Here is a 10,085-nt window from a genome sequence, read left to right on the forward strand (position 1 = left end):
GGGCCCTTGACCTGCAGCACTGGAGGCTGCTGCCAGCATCCCCTCAGGCCCCTGCCCTCTGGAGAGGTTGGGGAGTTGTTTCACATCACAAGCTGAAGAGGTGGGTGAAACAAGGGCTGTCTGGGTACCTGTGCCTCGAGACCTGGAGGGAATGGGCTGAACTTACTTTTTATCCTGCAGAAAAGTAAGCTCAGGGGGAACTTTCTCACTTTCCACAATTCCCTGACACAGGAGGGTGCAGTCGGGCTCCTGGGGAACAGGGACAGGAGGAGAGGGAATGGCCTCAAGCTGGGTCAGGGCAGGTTCAGATTGGACATCAGGAGGAATTTCTGCACTGAAAGATCTATCAAGCGTTAGAAGGGGCTGCCCAGGGAGGTGGTGGAAAGTCCAGGGAATGACTGGATGTGGCACAGTGCTCTGGTCTGGTTGACAAGGTGGGGATTGGTCACAGGTTGGACTTGATCTTGGAGATCTTTTCCAACATTAATGATTCTGTGATCTTGTAAAATTCATTTTTGCTGAAGCTGTCACTCCAAAGGCTTAACACTGAAATTTTGCCTGATAAAGGCAGCTGGACAGAAACAGAGCACCCTGGAGCTCCAGAGGGAGTCACAGAACTTGCTGCTACCTTCCCTCTGGCTTTCCTCATTTTCTTCCCCTTTTAAGGAAAAGAGATATTTTCAGTGCTTAATTACTACATTAGAGCTGAGACTGGATTACTCTCCAGACATGCAGCAGTCTCTTGTTGCACTTGCCCACTTTTACAATGGCAGTGATGATGTTGTCCCCTCTTTGGGGCTGGGATAAGAGGTGGATGAGGTGCCTGATGAGTGCCTGGGTGCACTGGAGGCATTGAGAACAACGTCATCCTTGGCACTTCTCATCTCCATTTCTCATTGCTGAGAAATGAGGGAACATGATGTTTTCTCTAGGAAATTAAACATCCAGGCTGGGTTGGGTTAGCACCCCTTCCCTCTGGCAGGAGGATAATTTGTCAGTGTCAGACACGGTGTGCAAAACAAGGTGTGGATGGACATTACCAGGGAGCACTTGCCTGGTCCAGAGGCTTTGGGCAGGAGCATCTGTCCCACCTGAGCCACCTGGCAGTCAAGCTGCTCTCAAGAGAATTGGGTGGTTCCTTTCATCTAAGCCCCCTTTTCCTCAGGCTGTACAGTTACAGCTAAGTTTCCAGCCTTCTCTATATCCCAGTTACTCCTCAAATGCTTGGTTTGCTTATTTAAAGTAGTTAATGATTGCCCTCTCCTGGCTGGCCTCTCTTACTGCTGCATTGCAGCGCTGCTTCTTGGCAGAGCTCTTTTCCAAGCTCAGTGGGAAGCTCCAGGCTGACTCTCCCAGCTCCTGGCTGGATGACACACAAGGTGAATCGGGAGTTCGTTCTCTTTTTGCAAACCCTGCTTCTAACCCCTTCAGAACCCTCTGCTCTCACACAATCTGGCACCAAATTGCATCTGATTTGAAGAAAGCGTTTATTGCCCTGTGTGGGGTCAGTTCCCTGCGCTCCCAGGCCAGGGAGCACCTGGGGCAGGTGATGCTGTCACTGCAGCCACGGGCTCTGCCTGTGGGCTGCTCCTGCTGCCTTCAGCTTTCACTTGACACATCTCCTGTCAAAACAACAAAGGCAGGGTAAGTGAATCTACCAAGGCACCAGAAAGAGAGAATTTACTCAAGAAAGAAGGATTTTCATTTCCCCTTTTAGATATAATCTGCTAAGAGGAGCTGGCCCAGGCACAGACAGTACTTGCCCAGGTGCTCAGCTCCTGCTGGTGCCAATTTCCAGGCCTGTGCTGGAAAGAGGAAACCAATTTCTGAGGCAAAGTTGGGCTCTGTGTGCTCTGAAGGAAAGGAGGAACTTTAGACTTAGTGGGAAATAAATAAAAAGTTTGTGCTGCTCAGGTACTCAGCGTAAGTGAAGTTCTGTTATGCCTGCAGCTGACACAGGGCTTTGTGAGCCTGCTCCAGTGCTCTGTTCACATCCATCTCCTTCAGCCTGGTGACAAAGATCCCCAAAATGTTTTCTGTGTTTGTTTAATCGATTTTTTTACTCCTCAGGTGCAGTGGCTAACTTTGGCCAGTAACTACCATCCCCAGTTGCACCAGAGCTTGTAAGCACAGACAGTCCTGACTAATTCCTCTCATCTTGCCCAAATTTAGATGTGATCCAGAGACTGCAAACCCCCCCAGTCCACAGCTGTGTGCAGTTCATGTAGAGGAGCTGGGCTCTGCCTCCCAGGTGCTGCTCATTTGCTAAATGGGAGAGATCTGCCCCAGCCCCAAGTGCAGCCCCATTCCAAGGGTTTCACTCTCTGTCTCTGTCCTCCATTCCTCTGAACCTGTGGGGAAGTTTTAAAAGCAGCCTCTTGAGGCTGGATAATTGTTGGGGATAATGTTGGAGCCACCCTGGTGGCTTGGAGCCTGCTGATGTGGATGAGCAGATGACCAGGACAGAGCAGCAAAGGTAAGATGTCTTTCACCTTCACTTTGCAAACAGGAGCCCCTGTCGAGCTGACTCAGGGTCTGGGTCATTTACAGGATAAAATGTCTTAAATTGAGTGGCAGAAGTGAGGACTGGACCTGGTTAATGTTAGGGTGGAAAATATGAAGGAAAAAATCCCAGGGGCCTCTTGCCCTTTCTGCAGCTCCTGGGGGCAGCTGGTCCTTGCTGTGGGGGAAAAATCAGAGGTTTCAAGGCAAAATCAGTAATTTCAGGGCAAAAATCACATGTCTATTTCCCCCGTGGCAGGGGTAGGCAGGCTGTTACCAGGGTTCCCTGTGGATTTGCTTTAGGGTTGCTATTTTAAACCTCTGCTGAAGCAAGCTCGTGGTTATTTATTCCTCTAAATCATTTCCAACACCTCAAAATCATGTCTCCAAGACCCCAGTTTGGCAGCTGGAGGTGCAGCCTGGGGTCTTGCAGCCCTGCCTGGAGAGGGCTGTGGTGGTTTTGGTGACACAGAGTGCCCAGTACCGTTTTCCAAGGTGCATACACGATCTGCTCTGCCCTCAGCCCCAGGCACTCCACGTGGTGCTCAAATTCCTCCCGGTCCGCTGTGCTTATGCTCAGATTCCGGGCTGGAGAAGGAGAAGGACTTGTCAGGTGTTAAGATATGGACTGGTGGCCTCAGCACACCCTTTGTGTCACATCCCTGTCCTTGCTGCCCCCCTTCCCCAGCAGTGCTTGTTGTGGATGTGGTCTGTGTGGGGGTCTCTCACCCCCAGAGCGAACACATCTGAGCAAAACCAACCTTGGGCACCACTTGTTTAACCCTCTCCTTCTGGCCCTGTATGCTTTAAGGGGTTGCAGGATGGTTTGATATTCCTGGGGGTGTCAGGAGGGACCTGTAGGGAGGCAGTTTTCTATACTTCAAAATCTCTTAAGCAACTGCTTTGCAGCCTGGCAAGATAATGGGGAGCATTATCAGGGTCAAAACTGCTGCTTTATGGGTTTGTGGTTAAATCTGATCAGCTTTAGCACTGCAAAGCCACGTGCTCTGCCCTGGGAGACAAATCCTGAAACATCATGGTTGGCTTGAAAATCTTGAGATTTTACAATGATACCGATACTGAATTGTATTTGCTTCCTGTTCTTTGAATATTTATGGTGTAAGTTGATTTGGTCTTTAACTTGCTTTTCTTTCCTGTTCCGCCAAGAGGTTGTGGGGTTTGCAAATCCTATGACCCCTGCAGTGTTGTTCTCAGGAAAATCACTGACTGTTGGTGAAACCAAGTTGCTGTATGTTTTTAGTTGATCATTTTGTGTGTGTGTTCAGGTGTGCTGTGATAGCTTTAAATTACTTTAGAATGGAGTTTCATACCATAGAGATACTGCCCCAAATACGTCCTGTCCTTCTGCATTTGGTACTGGATGAGTAAAAGGTTTTCAGAGCTCATGTTCATCAGCATCCCCTCAGTTTGCTGGGTCTTGGCTTGGAGAGAACAGATACAATAACTCAGATTTTCAGTGCTGCAGCAGCAATAAACTCCAGTCCAGGTGTGGACAATGTCAGTACTCCCTGGGATTCAACCCCCAGTAGCAGGTGAAGACAAATGTCCTGAAATAGGGTGATTTTTTTTGGCTCTTCATTTATACAAATTGTATTTATTAAAAATGGGGCTGGAGTGTGAAAGAGCCTGAGTCCCCCAGCTCGTGTCCTGCTGTTGGGATGTGCTGAATGATGGGGAGTGTTGGGACTCAGGGTTTGAAGGGTCAGAACAAGCTGTGTGCCAGGGGATTGCAATTCCCACCCCAGCCTGGCTCACCCCACTTCCTCAGCAAGGAGGAATCAGCTCAGAACAAGAGGCTTCATTAATTCACTGAAACCTGCCATGAGTGTTCCCTCCTTCCCCCAAGGGACTGTGAAATAACTTCACCAGCAGGATGGTGCTCTCCTGCAGGGATGGGGGCAGGTTTGCTCCTGGCACAGCATTACTCTGGGTTTAGTGGGGCTGTGATCCCTGGGAGCTGGAATAACCTGGGTGCCCCTGGGTTTGGGGAGCTGTTTGGAGCTCACCAGGGCTTCAAACAGGCAAAGAGACTCGGGAATAAAATGCATCATATAATGTAAAACAGGGACATGGGCCCTTTGTGTGTGTCAATCCATGTGAAACCGTGGGCTGGGTGATAACCCCACTGGTGCTGCTCACCGTCCTTCACCAGCGTGGCATTACCGACACTGACTTCCAGGTAGGTGAGGTTGTTGGTAAAACATTGGTCCCCCCTGGAGAGAGAGAGGGGAAGGGGCTGATGCCATGGTCTGGAAAGGACCAGCAAAGCTCCGGCCCTGGTCCTGACCCCACCCCGGGCACCTGCCACCTCCTGCCCAGGGTTAATTCCTGTCGCTGTTAAAATCAAGGCATTTCTCCCGTGCGTTTTCCTGACCTCCAGCGGCAGCTCGTGGTCTCAGCCTTGCCATTGCTCGCCCACCCCTTGGTGGTCAGATGTTTTCCACCCTGAAATAACTGGAACCTCAAAGTGCTGCCTGCGTTGGCACGGAAAAAAGTCATCCCCTGAAATTCTGAGCCTGTGGGGGAAACAGCATTGGGTGCCTGGCAGAGTCAGCAGCTGTGGCACAGGGACTTCTGGAGAGGTCTTCTCCTTGCCTGCAGGGCTTGGTGCCCGTGAGGCCCCTGTGCCCTGCAAAACTTGTCTGAACCTGCGGTCTGCCAAATAAATAAGTAAATAAAGGAGATGAGGGAGACAAGAGAGGGCAGAGGGTGCACAGAGTGGGCAGGAGAGACTCCTTTTGCAAAAGACAATCTGGAATCCTGCTTGCACCTTGTGCTAAAAGATTTTTGGGCTGTAGCAGGGAGGGGATGGGTTGAGGGCACAGGGACCGCATCTTACACGGCCACGTAGTGGCTGATGAGCAGCTGCTGCCCGCTGGCACCGGGCTCCAAGCGCAGGAAGGCGTGATCGATGAGCAGCATCTCCACTTGGTGCTGGGGGAACTGGGCAGCCCCTGCCAGGTACAGCCACGTCCCCAGCAGCTGTGGGGAGGGAGGGACAGGGTGGTGACAGCAGAAACTCTGAGATTTCCACCCTCCCCGTGGCAAAACTGATAGTGCTGCTAGTTCTCCCTCTGGCATTTGCAGCGACAAGGTGAAATATTTCCAAATGAACTGGGGGAAAAAAGAAATATAGCTGAGCGTGGGGGTTGTGAAGGACGGGGGTGCTTCGGCAGGGTCAGGACAGCCCCGGGGGATTTATACCAAAAACACCCAGCCCACCCGCCTTGTTCCAAGGTCACTGTTGGGAACCTGAGAAAAGCGGCTCATTCGGGGTGTCCGGGGACCAAACGCTTCCCGTTTGTTGCAGGTGTTTCCCTGACAGCACCGTGGCCGATGTGCCGGGGGAGCAGTGGGAACAAGGCGAGGTTTTCCCCTTTCCCAAGGGACGGGAGGCTCAGCAGAGCAGCCCCGGGCTCCGGGCAGGCAGGGGCAGCCCCCGGGGCTCGCAGTCTCTCCTACCTCGGATGCCGTGGAGCTGTCGGGGCGCTGGGCTCCGCAGGGCGCAGCATCCGCGGGCAGCAGGGCGAGGCTCAGCAGCAGCAGCGCGGTGCCCGCCGTGGCCATGGCTGTCCGAGCACTCTGTCCGAGCACAGCCCTGCATACACGGCCTCTCCTGGCTCCTGCAGCTCTGCCGGGAGGGGACACGATGTCCTCAGGGCTGCCGGATCTGCGCCCGTGTCGCAATCGGTGCCTTTCGGGGGCGATGCCCAGGGAAGAGCCACGTGCTTGGCACTTGCCCCGGCCTCGGATGTGGCTGCTGTCGGCAAGTGTTGGCAGGAGTGGGCTGTTAGGGATGCACTTACTGTATTTAATACTTAAATCTGCCCGAAAAGTGCCCATTCCCCCCCTGTGAGCAGCTGCAGTAGGCACCTCTTGCTCTGCTAATGAGATGTGCGACCTTCCCAGTGCTGGTTTGGCTGCAGACGCCCCCACCCCACTCCAGGCAAAGCCCAAGGGGGCTTTGAAGAGAAGGTGCTTTTGCTGTCCTTGCCAAAACTGGACTTAAAAGTGGTGTTTATGGGTCTCAGAGGTCACCCCTGTCCTGCTGGACACATCCCCTGTGGCATCCCTGACCCTCCCGTCCTGCTGCTGTCCTTGGACTGTCAGACAGGGACATCTTGTTTCTCTGGCATTTTGTGTGCCTTTTCCTCTCTGGCAGCAGAGCCCCTTGAACACTTTGGTCTGGCTCTGGGTGATGGTTTTTCCTGTCCTCTCATCCTTTCCCCTCCTCAGAGACACTTGGGGAAGGTGCAGTGTCACCTCTTGTCACCCCACCCTGCAGTGACCCCTGCACAAGCCTGTGGTGTGGATGGAGCCTTGTGGGATTTGGCTTGAAAACAGAGGGTGGGGATGTGCAGAGTGTTGTGGTGGGGGAGACTCGAGGGGGTTGGCAGGTTTGTGTGTCACCCTGATGGGTGGGTGCTCATGTCCCAGTGTCCTGAGGCTGGGAGGGTCCCCTGCCACCACAGAGCGTGAGGGATGAGCACCTCTGTGCCCACTGCCACGCTTGGCCCTGGCTGGGTTTTTTCTGAAGCATTTCACATCTCTGGGTGGGTTTGGAGATGCAGCACCATGGGCAGGGCAGGCAGGAGGGGGTCCCAGAGAAGATGGAGCAGGAGCAGCCAGTGGTTGAAACACAGGAGTTTATTTTGGGGCCAGTTGAGAAGAGTGAAACTGGGTGTTTAATTCAGGAGGAAAAACCAAAACATGGATAGGATAAGAGGTTCTGAGGCTGTGCTGAACGTGGCTGGGCTGGGGGAGGATGAGGATGGAGGAAGTAACCCGTCCATGGGGGTTACCCCAGCTGTGGATCTGCATTGTCTCCACCCCTGGGCAGGGGACAGGCATGCTGTGGGAGAGAGGAGATCGGCTCTTGGAGCTCCCTCACCCAGAACCACCAGGAATGGCTGGGGTAGGATGCTCAAGGAGGAGTGGGGGCGCACAGCAGGGAAGCTGTGCTGGGGGACTAAACTTACATTCCCCCCCAGACCCCAACCCAACTGGAAACAGAACCTGGGGCTCATCCACCCCCAGCAGGGGTTTGTACCTCTGTGGAAGTGTAGAACACATCCTTCTCAGTGAAGCCCAGGCACTGCAGGTGGGCTTTGAACTCCTCCATGTGCTCCTTGCTCACACTGGGTGTCCGTGCTGTCGGAGAAATGGAGAAGGGGGGGAAAAGAAGTGGAGTTTTAGTGTTGCTTTGCTCCTGGGTGATCCCCATAGTGCGGATGGGGAGCTCACTGCCTGTCCCTCTTTCCCCTCTATCAGGGGAAAAGGGCTTTTTGCCTTGCTTGTGAGGATTGGAGGTGTCCATGGCCCTTGATTTGTCCCTGGGGAAGCATCTGCTCACCTGAGAGACTCAGATTCGGGAAGTCAATGTTGATGTGGTTCAGGATCAGCAGGTCTTTGTCACTTTGGATCAGTCTGGCCATAGAAACCACCTCATTTTCATCAACTGGAAGGTATGGAGAGAGTGAGATTTCTCCACTGGTGAGCATCCACCCTATGCTGAGGCTCATCACCTTTTATCCTTGTGACTCATCCCAGTGGGGACCACTCTGGTCCCTCAGTACCGCCATAGATGTGGTGTGTGGTGGAAGAAATATTTTTCCCCCACCTCCAGACATGATTTTAGGTGTAAAAGGCTCTGGGTGCCAAGTACTGGGAGGCAGAAGCAGGAGAGGTCAAGGGCTGAGTCCCCCCACCCCATCCCAGTGCCACAACTGGAGCTGTACCGTGCTTCATCGTGGAGTTCTGCTGAAAGACCTGGACCTTGCTGGAGTTCCTCACCACACACGTCTCATTCCTGTGGGGCAGAGAGGTCAGAGGGAGAAAATACCCCCAAGCTTGCCCCAAGCAAACCCCAGGGGTCTGGAACACGAGCAGGACTGCAGAGCTTTTATTTATGGGACACAGCTGCTCTCCAGCCCCAAATGTGTGGGGTGTCTCAGCCCAGAGGATGACACCAGAGGGTAGAAATGCCCCTGGGGATGGGGGAGCCAGATTAGGGCGTGAATCCCTCTCCTTACATTCTTATGATTTCGAAGATGTTGAGCTCGTCCTCCTGGCTACCAGGAGTGAAAGAAAAAGCCTCAAATGTCACTGCTTCCATCTCTGCCAGGTGAGGGGGATACCTGGAGGCACCAGCAATGTAGAACCACCATCCCAGGAGCTGCAGAGGGGAGCAGAGTGGGGAAGGTTGGAGGGGCTGTGCCAGGTTCACCCATAGGCACCCCATGAGTGAAAACAAATGCTGTGTCCTGCTGTCCACAGCCAGGAGCACCCCATGCAGGTGACTGCCCTGGGCAGGATCCCGGCTGGGTGAGGGTCTCTGGGTTTTGTCCCCTTTCTGTTAAGGCACTGCCCCCGCTCCCAGGGTGGCCAGTTCTTTCTGCAATGGTGTTTCTCCTGCTCTGTGCCAGGCTGTCATTGCTTTCCTCCCATTAAAAGCTCCCAAGGGACTAAATGTTGTTTATGCAGCGAAGTGTTTGTGGATGGAGACTTGTGACCTGAGCCACCAACACTTGAAGGACTTAAAACAGAGCAGCGAGGCATTGGGATGGTGCTGCCCAGCCTGGTTTGCAGGGAGATGGAGGCAGGAACCCCCAAAAGTGCCTGCTCATGAGATTGTGGGTGCAGAGCTGCAAGGCTTCACCCCTTCCCTGTGCTCCTGTGCAGCAGTCTGGATTTTTTTTAGGAAAACAAACATGGACAAGGCAGTGAGATGAACACTGAGCTGCCAATGCTCCTCCCATAACCTCCTCCTGTATCCACGAGGGCTGATAGGGATGGAGGGTGCCCTGGATGAGGGCAGGGCTTACCTGAGGGATGGTGGTGTTGTTGAAGGTGACCGTGATCGGCGGGGTGCAGCTTTGGGGCTCGGTGGCCAGGGCGAGGGGCAGCCCCAGGAAGAGGGCAAGGGTGGCCAACATCTCCTGGCTGTCCAGGAGGATGCTCCTGCTCTGCCAGGCTGTTGCTGAGCTCTGTCCCTTATATAGGGCTGCCAGCAATGCTGGACATCTCCAGCACCAACGTGCCTGTTCCACTGCTGTTTGCTCAGGCATGAAGCAATAGCAGGTGGAGGAAATTCGACTTGCAAAATCTTGGATTTCTTCAGCACAAAGGGAGGAAACACCCCCTGCTCCCCCAAACGAATGCTTCCCCAGTGCAAGCTTTTGTTCTCAGAAATTGCAATTAATTTTGTGGGTGCCTGGCAAAGTGCTTGGCAGCTTCAGGTGTGTTTGGGGACACGGAGGGCAGCAGGACATGGCTTTCCTCCACAGGGCAAATGAGCCCTTATGGGGATGAGTGGTTGGCAGCCCTGAGAGCTTTGGTCCACGCTTGTTTCCCCTTGGGACACGGGGCTTGCACAAGGGCTCATGTGTGCCCTAGGGAGGGCAGATGCCATGGGGGATTCCATGGGGTAACCATGGCTATGAGGCAGGGAACTCATCAGTGCAGTGGGCTCAGACTTTTTAAAACATATAAATTGAAACTTAACTTTAAACGCAGCATCTCCCTATTTAACAGCACCATACAGCTCCTCTAATGTTGGCATC

General features: G+C 53.4%; 2 protein-coding genes across 4 annotated transcripts; both read right to left on the reverse strand.

Annotated features, from left to right (window-relative positions):
• Window positions 1-1,470: 1,470 nt before the first annotated feature.
• LOC102101910 (alpha-1-acid glycoprotein-like) lies at window positions 1,471-6,190 on the reverse strand. 3 transcript variants are annotated; one of them, XM_014256247.2, is made up of 6 exons: window positions 5,986-6,190; window positions 5,363-5,637; window positions 4,663-4,736; window positions 3,834-3,944; window positions 3,006-3,090; window positions 1,471-1,622 (listed from the first exon to the last, which is right to left on the reverse strand). In XM_014256247.2, the coding sequence occupies exons 1-6, from the start codon at window positions 6,088-6,090 to the stop codon at window positions 1,607-1,609; spliced, it is 666 nt and encodes a 221-aa protein (XP_014111722.2). In that variant the 5' UTR covers window positions 6,091-6,190; the 3' UTR covers window positions 1,471-1,606. The 3 variants fall into 3 exon arrangements, with proteins under 3 accessions (XP_014111722.2, XP_014111721.2, XP_005527257.2); XM_014256246.2 differs by having other exon boundaries at window positions 2,987-3,090; window positions 5,986-6,189; XM_005527200.3 differs by having other exon boundaries at window positions 2,987-3,090; window positions 5,363-5,505; window positions 5,986-6,186.
• A 962-nt stretch (window positions 6,191-7,152) lies between these two features.
• LOC102101724 (alpha-1-acid glycoprotein) lies at window positions 7,153-9,543 on the reverse strand. The gene is made up of 6 exons (XM_005527199.3): window positions 9,348-9,543; window positions 8,556-8,698; window positions 8,262-8,332; window positions 7,877-7,981; window positions 7,574-7,674; window positions 7,153-7,375 (listed from the first exon to the last, which is right to left on the reverse strand). The coding sequence occupies exons 1-6, from the start codon at window positions 9,456-9,458 to the stop codon at window positions 7,322-7,324; spliced, it is 585 nt and encodes a 194-aa protein (XP_005527256.1). The 5' UTR covers window positions 9,459-9,543; the 3' UTR covers window positions 7,153-7,321.
• Window positions 9,544-10,085: the final 542 nt, after the last annotated feature.

The sequence above is a fragment of the Pseudopodoces humilis genome, chromosome 22, assembly GCF_049639895.1.
Source record: "Pseudopodoces humilis isolate 2021_Gansu_Grassland_sample_001 chromosome 22, ASM4963989v1, whole genome shotgun sequence".
Lineage (NCBI taxonomy): Eukaryota > Metazoa > Chordata > Aves > Passeriformes > Paridae > Pseudopodoces > Pseudopodoces humilis.

Excerpts from the sequence above, each read along its gene's own strand:
- LOC102101910 (XM_014256246.2), bottom strand. The coding sequence starts at position 6,090 with ATGGCCACGGCGGGCACCGCGCTGCTGCTGCTGAGCCTCGCCCTGCTG. Across the intron at positions 5,638-5,985 it reads ACAGCTCCACGGCATCCGAG|TTCATTTGGAAATATTTCAC; the intron begins GTAGGAGAGACT and ends TTTTTCCCCCAG. Across the intron at positions 1,623-2,986 it reads TGTATGCACCTTGGAAAACG|GAGATGTGTCAAGTGAAAGC; the intron begins GTACTGGGCACT and ends TTGTTTTGACAG.
- LOC102101724 (XM_005527199.3), bottom strand. The coding sequence starts at position 9,458 with ATGTTGGCCACCCTTGCCCTCTTCCTGGGGCTGCCCCTCGCCCTGGCC. Across the intron at positions 8,333-8,555 it reads ATCTTCGAAATCATAAGAAT|GAATGAGACGTGTGTGGTGA; the intron begins GTAAGGAGAGGG and ends TCTGCCCCACAG. Across the intron at positions 7,982-8,261 it reads GAACTCCACGATGAAGCACG|TTGATGAAAATGAGGTGGTT; the intron begins GTACAGCTCCAG and ends CATACCTTCCAG.